Source organism: Amblyomma americanum, chromosome 1 (genome assembly GCF_052857255.1).
Source record: "Amblyomma americanum isolate KBUSLIRL-KWMA chromosome 1, ASM5285725v1, whole genome shotgun sequence".
NCBI classification, from domain to species: Eukaryota; Metazoa; Arthropoda; class Arachnida; order Ixodida; family Ixodidae; genus Amblyomma; species Amblyomma americanum.
The window spans coordinates 288,911,046-288,923,742 of record NC_135497.1 but is presented as its reverse complement, the minus strand read 5'-3'; the positions used below and the strand labels follow the sequence as shown (position 1 = coordinate 288,923,742).

At 46.4% G+C, this 12,697-nt stretch overlaps 2 protein-coding genes across 8 annotated transcripts in view; both read left to right on the top strand.

The window, feature by feature from the left end:
* The window catches only part of LOC144115237 (uncharacterized), a 95,040-nt gene that overhangs the window by 5,115 nt on the left and 77,228 nt on the right, over positions 1–12,697 (top strand). For 3 of the 7 annotated variants that reach the window (XM_077649523.1, XM_077649528.1, XM_077649525.1), the window contains exons 2-3: positions 7,770–7,841; positions 7,940–8,019. In XM_077649523.1, the coding sequence (XP_077505649.1) occupies positions 7,770–7,841; positions 7,940–8,019 (152 nt within the window). Of the gene's footprint in view, positions 1–7,769; positions 7,866–7,939; positions 8,020–12,697 lie in introns of all 7 variants that reach the window. The other 4 variants (XM_077649521.1, XM_077649527.1, XM_077649522.1 and 1 more) reach the window with 2 other exon arrangements.
* The window catches only part of LOC144115238 (uncharacterized), an 86,148-nt gene that overhangs the window by 41,458 nt on the left and 31,993 nt on the right, over positions 1–12,697 (top strand). The gene's annotated exons all lie outside the window — the stretch shown is intronic.

Genomic DNA, 12,697 nt, shown 5'->3' with positions numbered 1-12,697 from the left:
ATGCGACTAGCAACAAATAAAACGGATCGTGGGAAAATGAACACGCCCCGCCGCGGTGGCTCAGTGGTTAGGGCGCTCGACTACTGATCCGGAGTTCCCGAGTTCGAACCCGACCGCGGCGGCTGCGTTTTTATGGAGGAAAAACGCTAAGGCGCCCGTGTGCTGTGCGATGTCAGTGCACGCTAAAGATCCCCAGGAGGTCGAAATTATACCGGAGCCCTCCAATACGGCACCTCTCTCTTCTTTTCTTCTTTCACTCCCTCCTTTACCCTTCCCTTACGGCGCGGTTCAGGTGTCCAACGATATATGAGAGAGATACTGCGCCATTTTCTTTTCCCCAAAACCAATTATTATTATAATTAAAATGAACACAGAGCGTGCAGAATGCAGCGTTCTTTAGCGCGCATTATAGGGCTTCCGACGGACGACATGGACAACGTCTGGTCGTACGCGGCGTCGCTAGGATGCAAGGATGCTGTCAATGCGTCAGGGATGACTTCATAATCCAGTTCACCTAGCCGACGAAGAACCTTCTACGGGCCGAAATAGCAACGCAAAAGCTTTTCACTCAATCCACGGCGGCGAATGGGCGTCCAAACCCCGACTTCGTCTCCTGGCTTGAATTCCGCGTTGCGTCTTCGTAGGTTGTAGCGTCTGGCGTCGGCCCGCTGCTGGTCTTTGATCCGTAATCGGGCAAGCCTTCGGGCTTCTTCTGCGCGTTGAAGGTAGGAGGCGACGTCGACGTTCTCTTCTTCGGTAACGTTGGGCAGCATGGCGTCTAGCGTGGTCGTGGCCTCTCTGCCATGTACGAGCCTAAAAAGCGTCGTTTGGGTTGTCTCCTGCACTGCGGTGTTGTATGCGAAGACGACGTAAGGCAGGATGGCGCCCCAGATCTTCTGTTCGGCATCGACATACATGGCGAGCATATCGTCGATGGTTTTGTTCAAGCGCTCGGTCAGTCCGTTGGTCTGCGGATGGTATGCAGTTGTCCTCCGGTGGCTGGTTTTCCTGTAACGCAGGATGGCTTGCGTTAGTTCCGCGTTAAATGCTGTTCCTCTATCCGTGATGAGCGCATCGGGGGCACCGTGTCGCAGAAGATGCACTGCACGAAAAATTTGGCGACTTCTGCTGCTATTTCATTCGGTAGGGTTTTTGCCTCGGCGTAGCGGGTCAGGTAGTCGGTCGCTATGACGATCCACTTAGTTGCAGACGTTGACATTGGGAAAAGACCAAGCAAGTCCATGCCGATCTGCTGAAAGTGCCTTGAGGGGGTTCAATGGGGTTCCGAAATCCTGCTCATCGGGTGGAAGGGGTCTCTTGTCGCTGACAATCTCGGCAGGTTTTTGACATAATGTGCGACTTCGGCAGACAGTCAGGGCCAATAATACTTGTCTTGAATGCGGCGGAGGGTGCGAGTAAACCCGAGATGTCCAGCTGTCAGCTCGTCGTGTGAAGCCTCTAGAGCTTCTTCGCGGAGACAAGCAGGTAAAACAAGGAGGTAGGCTGTTTTGTTCGCCGCGAAGTTCTTCATGAGGACATCATTCTGTACACAGAAGGAAGAAGTTCCTCTCTTGAATGGGGCGGGGGGTGAAGAAACGTTGCCTTTTAAGTACTCGATGAGGCGTTTTAGGTCGTGGTCCGAGCGTTGCTGCTGGGCAAAAGAGCTGGGGCTGATGGGTCCTAGGAAGGCGTCCTCATCGTTGTCCGGCGGCGGCGCATCTACAGAGGCTCGTGAGAGGCAATCGGCGTCAGAGTGTATGCGTGCGGACTTGTAAATTACGGTGACGTCAAACTCCTGGAGACGCAGACTCCATCGAGCGAGTCGGCCAAAGGGGTCCTTCAAATTGGCTAGCCAGCACAGCGCGTGGTGATCGCTGACTACCTTGCACGGTTGTTCATACAGGTAGGGGCGGAATTTCGACGTAACCCAGATGATGGCAAGGCACTCCTTGTCAATCGTCGAATGGTTAGCCTCGGCCTTGGAAAGGCAGCGGCTAGCGTATGCGATGACTTTCTCCAACCCGTCGCTTCTTTGAATGAGGACGGCGCCTAGGCCCACGCTGCTTGCGTCGGTATGAACTTCATTATCAGAAGTTTCATCAAAATGCGCGAGGATCGGTGCGGACTGTAAACGACGCTGAAGTTCTTTGAAGGCTTCTGCTTGCGGGGCTTCTCATTTAAATGGATGGCACGTCTGCCTTCGTCAGTTTTGTCAGGGGCTCAGCGATGCGCGAAAAGTTTTTCACAAATCGTCGGTAATATGCGCACAGTCCGAGGAACCTGCGCACTGCTTTCTTATCGACTGGCGGTGGAAACTGATCAATAGCAGCTATTTTCTGCGGGTCTTGGCGTACTCTCTTCTTGCTAACAATGTGGCCTAGAAATAGCAGCTCTTCATAGGCAAAGTGACACGTCTCAAGTTTAGACCAGACGACGTGATGGCATCCAGTACTGTTCGAAGTCGTTTGATGTGGTCTTCAAAATTCGAGGAGAAAACAACGACACCATCTAAATATACCAGACAAATTTGTAACTTCAGACCTGCCAGCACTGTATCCGTTACTCCCTAAAACGCCGCCAGTGAGGAACAACGACCAAATGGCATCACCTTGAACTCGAAGAGCCCATGCGGAGTGATGAATGCTGTCTTCTCGTGATCTGTTTCATCGACCTCAATTTGCCAGTAGCTGCTCTTGAGGTCCATCGATGAGAAATACTTGGCGTTGCAGAGCCGGTCCAGGTGTCGTCGATGCGGGGGAGGATGTAGAAGTCCTTCTTTTTTATGTTGTTCAGGCGGTAGTAATCAATGCAGAATCGAAGTGCGCCGTCTATTTTTATCGCTAGAACAACCGGTGCCGCCCATGGGCTGTTTGATGACTGGATGACGTCGTCGCGAAGCATCTCTTCCACTTTATCCCGGATAGCTTGTCGTTCTCGCGGCGACACACGGTAGGGGCTTTGACGTAGAGTTTTGGCGTGCTGGTCGGTTATAATGCGATGCTTGGCAATTGGCGTTCGTCGAAAATTCGGGGATGACGAAAAGCACTCGCTGTAGCTTCCAAGCAGAATGCGGATCTTGCCTTGTCTGTTCCGGGGCAGAGCTTAGTTGATGTCGAAAGTGGGCGAGTTCTCTTGGTCAGGTAAACCTTCTGCGGAGGGGTCGGAGAGCGCGAAGGAGTCTTGTACGTCGGATATTTTGTCGAAGAAAGCAATTGTTCCTCTGTTAATGTGTCTGTATTCTTCGCGGAAGTTAGTCAGCAGTACTCCAGCATGGCCATTGCGGATATGTACGATGCCTCTTGTGATGCTGATTCCTCGGTCTAGAAGCAACTGCATGTTTCCCTCGAAGATTGCTTCGGCGTTAATGGCTGTCGTGGCGCCTACGGTCAAGATAATGCTTGAACAGGGTGCGATGCTCACTTCTTCCTTCAGGACACTCAGGACATTCAAGAAGGACATTCAGAACATTCAAGAAGGAACTCTTGAAGGTATTCAGCAGTGTCGTGATGAAAGAGAGAGCCGAACGAGTCCTTGAGTCCAGGATCCAGCTACCGAATGAGTCCGTCCGTGGTTACGAGGAAGAGATGAAGCGCCTCTATCGCCGCGCCGACCCCCAGATGACAGATGAAAATGAAGTTGAGTTTTTATTGCGCGGCGTAAAGCAACAACTCTGGCAGCCTCGTCCGCCAGCCGCCAAAAACAGTCGACGAATACATGCATGAAGCCTGCACGATCGAAAAGACCCTCGACGTCCGGGCGCGGCAGTGCAACCGCCCATCCTCTGTCTGTGCAATGTGTCCGGACACGACGGCCACCTCCAGCGACAACTTTCGGGAAGTGATCCGCGAAATCGTCCGCGAGTTGCTACGTCGATTACTGCCATTCTCCCCACAGCCACAAGAAGCGACTCTCATGGACGTGGTATGGGAAGAAGTGCCACAGGCACTTGGCACCCCGACGGCCACAGAACCCCAGGCTATGACCTACGCCGCTGCCGCACGCACTCCTCAGCCCCAACGACAACCCCTGCGTCCTCTACGACATGAACAACTTGTTTCCGAACACCGCCTTCCTATCCTGCACCTCCACTAGATGTCACGCAGTGGTGACGGCAGTCGAATGAGCTATGAAGACGGACAAAAGTTCTAAAAAGAAAACTGTTTACTGGGTTGACTTGCGCATACAATGGACTGAATCACTAGGCGCGGTGAAGCGACAAGCTTGCTCGGCGGGCGTCGAACAGAATGGCCGCCGCTGGCGGCCGTGCTCAATTTAACGCTGGTAGGGAACTTTCGAGGTGAAGAGTGCAAAGTTACGAGAGCAATCCGGAAGAACGTAGAATCAGCACTGCCTGGCTCCGATAAACCGAGATAAATCTAGTCGCGTCTTGCTTCGCATCAAAGCGATAAAGTCGCGTGGCGGCAGATTTTAAGAAAGAACAAAGACTGCAACGATTTGCGGCAATATTATATGCACGAGTCAGCTACTTCTAGAACGTCAATGCGCCTTTTATCGGATTATCACATGGAATTACAATAATCGGGCCCAGTAATCTACCTTAATTGGACCATTGATCACCACTAATGCGACGCAATCTATTTCCTGGGGGAGAGCGTCAGCAAAAGCAGTCACCTTAACTGCCCCACTGCGCAGGAGAGGAAGTCCGTGAAAGCCAGGATGTCGTATTATGGTTCTGAGATAAATAAGGCTTGATGCTCAGCGCGAGCAGTATTGGTGAGAGGAGACAACCCTGCCGAACCCCACGGGTGACGGCGAAGGGATGACTCTCCTGGTCATCCATAGCGAGAGTGCGGTGAATAGCCTCGTATACCTTACGAATCAGCTTATTAAGGCCTTTCGGGAACCCCAAAGCCCTTAGTGCTACTAAAATGTGACCTTGCTGGAGGCGGTCACACGCCTTTTCCTGATCTAAAGAAACATAGAGACCTCACACAAAGCGCCCTTGAGTGTGCGAGGTAATATCGCGAGTGACGAATGAAAGTCTGTGAACCTCTCTGCCCGATACTGAGCAAGATTGATGATTACCAATGAGGATCGCCATCACACCCGTCAAGCGCCGGAATACAATAGCTGCAAAACTTTTGTAGTCCACGTTGAGGAGCGTTACTTGCCTCCAGTTTTCCGGTCGAAGCGACCCTGGATCGCGTTTTGCTAGAAGAATAATTCTTGCGCTCCGGAACCTGCCAGGAAAATCGCAGCTCTCGAAACACCGGCGCAGAAGAGACGTTACGGGTGGACCTAGGATTCCCCAGAACGCCAGGTATCATTCCTCTACAGACCATCTGGGCCAAGCGCTGTTCCCCGTTTCATTGTATTTATTGGAGCGTTCGCCTCCTCCTGCAACCTTAATCGCGTAAGCTTTATGTATATCTTTATCACTGTTTAACCTTTATTTTAGAGGTTACACGGCTCAACGTTATGTTTTCCTTCTTTGCAAGGTTTAAAGTTTTGCATACTCCTTTACAGGGGTCCCAATCTAAGTTTAGAAGTATGTGGTTCATGTATACTATAAACTTTAACCTATATATCTGATCGAGTGCGCGCCGTATACATCTATATATACGTTTAAGTTTTTGCGACGCTGCCACATTCAGCGAGAAGGAGGAGGAGGTAAACTTTATTAAAGAAGTCTTAGGCGCGGGTTGGGGTGACGTTCCCCGCCCCGCGGTGGGCTCCTCTTCTAGGCCGGATGCCAGGTGGCCTACCGATGTTGTTCGGCGACCTCTTCGGCCTCCTCGGAGACACGTATTTGAACCTCCGGGTCGGAGCTGAGCAGCGCGGCCTCCCACTGCTATTGGGTAGAGAGCTGCAGACTGTTCGACGGCTTGTCTTGATTACATGAGTGTAGTTTGTGTGGTGTGTCTGCCTTATGGGGTCCACAGAGAGAACGGACGGAGGCTGAACTGCTCTGGGAACCATGTGGAGTACATGTACGGTGTAAAGAAAGTGTCTGTTTGGAGCTGCCGCCAATTGTCTTGTTTTGTTTTACTTAGAGATCTCTGTGGTTCTGGGAAAATTTGTCCATCTCTCTTGAAATGTGTAGTAATTTCTTTGTACGTCGTCACTTGATCCTTAGCCGACCTGAGCTCGGGGCAGAACACCTCCCGGTCAACTACGAATCCTCGGGCAAATTGGTTCCCGTTGACGTTGGGTGGCGAGGAGGATCAGGAAAGGAGATGGAGTTCAAATAGCGCGCGAAACCGTATTGGATTGAAATGGCTTCCTTCGGGGTGTGCGGCTTGGATGGCTTTGAGGTCGCCACTTTTATGCCAGTCAATCAAGCTACTGAATCTTTTTGCTGCTGTAAAGTATAAAATGTATTAATTTAAAATATAAAAACGTTTATAATGCTTGCGGGTAGACATGATCAACTTTATAGCTATCTGAGTGTTTTCTGTGAACGATATCAGAGGCGCTGCAGTGCTGCTTGTCATCCCACTGCTTGACGGTGTGCACGTGTTGTACGAGTGCAGCGTTTGCAGTGCCTGTCAGGCAGAGAGACATTTGCGGAATAATACGCGGCCGCTGCAATGAACATCAGTGCGAGTGCAAAGATTAAATGGTGGTGTGTACTTTCGACATGACCGAGGACAGAATTCGATGTGACTATTGCGACCACAGCCCCAGCAGGATCGCCGATCTCGACGAGTAGAAAGTTTCGTTTTGCAGCAGTTGTCTGTTTTCCCGATTTTCTGCCCAAACAAGCAAAGTTGCCTCTCTTTGAAGAAAAATAAGTGTCCCACAAGTAAGACTGCTAATTTTTTAGTTGTTTTCAGTTGCATTTTGTTTTCCCCTGATATTGACAGGCTTATCCCGCGCCCAAGTATTACACGTTTTGCTTTCACGGTCGCACATTGCTTCTGTCGCAAAATATTGAAACGCTCTCAAGTAAGAAGTTTCACGCAGCATGTTTCGACTGAGGTGGTGCTTGCAGTGCTGTTTCCGCTAAAAGCGTCGGCCACCAGCAGACTGTTAATGACACTGCAGTCATGCGCTCGCGCCTGACATGTGAGGGAAGTTTTTGTTCTCTCTTCTGCTCATGTGTCTTGCCTCCCGGGCTCGACGCATCCGCCTTGCCCTTCACGCGTTTCCGTGAGCACCGTAGGGAAAAGATGCTCAAACTGATCAACTTCTAGCAATGTGCTCTTCACCTGACAGCAGAGTCCACGAGAACGAAACAAAGGGATGCGTCAGATGCGGTTCACCGAAGCACAGTAGCACTGAGTGCACGCACGTGTCAGCTGCTTGTTACCTTTGTGGAAAAAAAAGTCTCTGCCTTCTACTCAAGCACAGTGTCAGTCTCACTTAGCGGGTAGAGTGCTTCGCGTCGCCACGAACCTGCGGACTGCACTTGAATCACACCCGTTAATGAATCAGCGCAGAGTGGCGCACGAGGAGAAGGACCTTGACGTGATGCTTCGTGTCATCTGCCTGCTGGCATGAGTCTGTTACCGGCTTGGTCGCAATGGTGCTCCGCACGTGTGCAGTCACACGGAGCCTTGTTTACGCTCAGTGTGAATGACCCTCCACTGCGTCTTTATTGTACTCCTGGCTTAAGTGTTAGACTGGCGTGAAACGCACGGACATACTCGCTGGAATTAAACTAAGATATACAGCGTCGAACTGAATAATCTAGATGATGAAGTAACGCATCATCATGAAAATAAAATACGACCAGATAGGATGTGATTACTTTTCTTTTGTTTTTCTACATGTCTTTAAATGGTCTCTTTTTTATGCATGGCAAGAACCATCCAATTTAACAGAATGTGTACCTGGGAACTTGGAGGCTCGGTCTGGTGAGAACTTGCTTCCAAAAGGTACTCAAGCCCATGGAGGCCACGGTGTGTGTCATTCATATCCACAGAGATTTTCTTTGTGAATAGAAGCGATACCATGGTGTTTTGTCTTTTTGCAGGCCAAATATGCAAGACACTGAGCAGCAGAATAATGCAACTTCATCTGTGCTGTCAAGCTCTCAACCTGGATGATCCAAAGGTGAATCAACTGTCTTGCTGCCGACAATATAAACTCAGTTCTAATGCTTGTCAGCGGGAATTTTGCGAAAAGACGCTTGTAACTATACGATACGATATATTTTATTAACTCTCACAAGGTTACATCAGCAACAAGGAGAGAGGACGCAAGGCAAAAAGCTGCGTTGTTGCAGCTTGAGAGACACCCTGCGCCCTCTGCCGGGGTGTATAGCCCAGCAGCTGATCACATGACAACAGTGGAAGGGCGCACTCACAAACGCACACACAAAAAAATACAGTTACAAAGTATCTACATCTGACATTGGCATAACGTTACGCTTCTAATATCACTGGACGATATTTGACGAAAACTATTCCACATTTTTATGTACAGGAAACTCATTAACAATCACCCGAGATACAATGTAAGTTAAGTAAAAGAAAGTACACGAAACTATATATATATATATATATATATATATATATATATATATATATATATATATATATATATATATATATATATATATATATATATATATATATATATATATATACATCTTCTAATCATGAACTATGTACATTCAAATATGGCAATAAGTGTGACTAATTTACACCGTGAAGTCTCTTCAAGTATAATCTTGTTATTTTGCAGAATATTTAGGTAATGTGATAAACTATATGTCAATGACTGCTTACCGTATGTGGTGCGGCAGAAAGGTACACACCATGACATTTAGTTCCGTGTATTGTAGGATGGGATCGAACGAGTTGGGTTGAGACTTGATAAAAGGAAATCATTATTAGTGGGAACAGCATTTTTATACATGGAGATTAGCTTGAATGGGAATAACTCTGAGATTGTCATGATATTAAACTTTGCAAAGTAGGGACCCGTATGAGTACACCTCGGTACATTAGCTATTATTCTAATTGCTCGTTTTTGAACAATTAGAATTTTCATTTGGTTTTGCTTAGTTGTTTTCCCCCATACGATGAGACAATAGGTTATATATGGCAATATAAATGCATTGTAAATTGATATTTTTATTTTAGGGTGAAGTGTGTGTCTTTGGCGGCATATGATGCCATTAGTCCTGTTTATCTTAGCGCACATATTCTCAATATGTTAATCCCAATTAAGAGATTCGGTGAAAACAACACCCATACATTTCACAGCTCGCACGACCTCAATTTTTTTGTTTCCTAACCAAAGGTCGAGATTTGCACGCACCATTCTGTTTTTAGCGCGAAACAATATTGCTTTCGTCTTGGTAATGTTTACTTTTAGGAAATTCTTAGAGGACCATTGACGCAGGAATTCTAAGAACTGATTGCCGAATGCTAGTAGGTCCGTTTCTGTATTACCCAAGGCAAGCATTGTGAGGTCGTCTGCATACGCTATTATGTGTACAGGAAGAGGAGCAGAAAATATATCATTAACGCAGATATTAAATAATAGCGGCCCCAGAATGCTGCCCTGGGGTACACCAGAGAGGATAGGTTGTGAGTTTGATATAGCGTGATTAAGGGAGACCATTTGTTTACGATATTTCAAATATGTTTGAAATAAATATAAGCTCGTTTTTCTAATGCCATAGTGATTGAGTTTATGTACCCGTAAATGCTTCAAATGCTTTTGAAAAATCCACAAATATTTCGAGTACAAGGAGCTTTTCCTCAAACGCATTTATTATAATCTCTTTTTGCTTAATTAGTGCCATTTCCGTGAACCTTTGCTTTTTGAAACCGAATTGACTGTCTGATAAGACTGAATGTTTAACTAGAAAATTATGAATTCTCACGTAAATAATTTTTTCTAGGCCTTTGGATATCGGAAGAATTGAAATAGGCCTGTAATTAGCCATATCCGACGTAGCACCCCCTTTGTGAATGACAGTCACTTTTGCTACCTGCATTTCGTTTGGAAAGACACCGGATGCTATTTCTAGGTTGTAGATATACATCAGCATTGGGGCTAGTATGTCAACTACAAATTTGAAGGGTTTGACCTGAAAGTCATCTTTATCTTCAGCTCTGCTATTTCTTAGATTTCTAAAAACTGTCATGATTTCATCTTCATGTGTAGGATACATGAAGAGGGATTCCGGAATACATGGCGTTTTATACGCGTAACCCACAGTTGTGTCAGAGGGACAGCATAATGTTTTGGTTACGTTAACAAAGAAATTATTAAATTCATTACACACTTCCTCCCCACTAATTGGTATACCATCTTTTATTATTGTCGTTATAGTTGTTTTTGAGGGGCGATTTAGTAATTTGTTCAATTGGTCCCACTGGTTGTGAACATTTCTTTTGGATCCCTCGGAAAATGCATTACTAAAATACCTTAATTTGGCAGTTCTTAGCTCTCGATTTAGCTGGTTTCGGTATTTTTTATATTTCTCAAGCTTGGAAGGCTGCCGCGATTTCATGAATTGCGCAAACATTTTCTCTTTGGTCTTTATTTTGCGCAGCAGTTCTTGCATAACCCATGGCTTCTTAGGATTGCGTTTGCGCGGACGGACTTGCGGGAAACATTTATCATAGGCTGTTTTTATTTTGAACAAAAATATATTATACGCCTCATTCACGTCTTTTAAAGATAGCACATCGGCCCAACTTGTTTCATATAGCATCGAACGAAAACGGTCAAGTGTGGTGATTTCAATGCGTCGAAAAAGTGGAGAGGGCGGTGCGGGGACTCGATAAGGGCGCTCAAATGGGACGAAAGCAAAAACAGGAAGATGGTCACTTATGTCGGACAGTATAGTGCCAGCTTTTTTCGCATTTTTCCGCGTTTGTGATTACAATATCAATGGAGGAAGATGTAGAGCACGTGACGCGTGTAGGTACTTCGATAAGTTTGAGAAAGCCATAGGCATCTATTAAGCTTTTGAATTCTCGTTGTGGTGCTGAATCACATCATGTATCAATGTTCAAATCACCCGATAAATACAATACTTGCTGGTTTGCTGTTGCATAATCATGCAGGCTTTCGAGAACGTCTAGGCAGCTTCTCAAATTTCCTTCAGGAGGACGGTATAGAACGGTGAAAAGGTTATTTCCACCTTCTACTGTCAGCATTTCAATATCTGGGGTAGAAACTGTGAATGATTTGTTTTCTACTGCAGCTAATGTGTTCAATATTTGTAACACTCCACCACCTCGGCGCCCAGGTCTATTGAGAACAAAATGTGCATAGTTGCTTAGAACTAAACAGTTTGCATCCTCTTGGTACCAGGTCTCGGTAAACATAATTACATGAAAAGAAAATTCGAAAGCAGAAAAAAGGGCTACTATTTCATCAACTTTGTTGTTAATTGAACGGCAGTTCAAGTGAAAAAATTTTACTGCATTTGTGCTGACTAGCTTATTTAACTGTGCTGAATCAATCAGATGATAGTAGTCCAATGAGGGGTAACTTCTTAGGTCATATCTTCCACATCACTGCTATTCATTATCTTTAGCAGCGTGCTGTTTTCAGATTTCCGGGCATAGATCTGGCCTCCACGCACCCAGACAAACTTCCACTTTGATTCGCGCTTCTTATTGACCGCCAGCCCCAGCAAGCGCTTGCGATCTGGGCACAGGTGCTCGTTCACATACACTGGACTCGTTTCCTTGAACCCAAGGTCTGTACATGACAGCCTCGTTTTTCGCGCCTTTTCAAGAAAAGTGTCTCGCTTCTTTCGATGCAAAAATTGTGCGACTGTGTACTTCTCTGTTTTGCTTCCATGAACGGCCACCCTATGACATACGTCTATGTCGGAAGGCGCAACACTTTCGCCCACTTTTTCACCTAGTCTATTCAGGATATCAAGCAAGTTTTCATCTGGGCTTACGGGTATTCCTTTTAGTTCTACATTTGCATTCAGGGAATACTGTTCACAATTTAAAAGCCGTGCCACACTATTTGACCTGGGCAGCAAGAGAATCACAGTTATTTCTTAAAATTTCATTTTCTTCACGCAATTCCTTAATTTCCTCGACTGTGCTCTTGAGATCATCCTTCATCTCATCATATTTCTCACTGATGAATGACATACTAGCTTTTATTTCTCTGAGCTCGTTACGGACGTCGCGTTCAAGTGATTCTCTGAAAGCTTTAAATTCAGCCCTGATTTCTTTCTTCATTTCTTTCAGCGCTAGCGCTAGTTCCTTGCTGATTTTGGACATGATAGTGTGAGGCAAGCTGTGAAGAAATCTCAAGAGCAGCAATTTACAAATGGTAGCAGCGGCGTGGCAGCTTGCAACCTACAGAAATATATAAAGCAAAATGACCAACCTGCAGCAAAGCAAATTGTGGAATTAGCCTCTGCGTCGGTTGTGCTGCTCACGCCACTGCCGCCATGTGAAGAGCGGTCCACGCCGTTCCCGAGCTTGTAACTATAAATTTTACATCCCAGATCAGTGATAACAGCTTATCTTGAGTTTTAGTTGTGACGTCTATCCATGTCTGAATTGCTTAAAAGTTCAGCAGGTTACTGCTTCATTCTTCAGCTCCTACACTACGACCATGCACAAAGGTCATTGGTGCAAAAACACCCATACGCTCATTCACATTGACCAAGAGTCTTGACCAATCTTGTTCTGCATGATACCTAGCAACAGTGGCGTCATGTTGGTTTGAAAAACCATAATGACATATGCTGTTAATGCAATAAATCTGTCGGATGACTCCACCTATCAACATT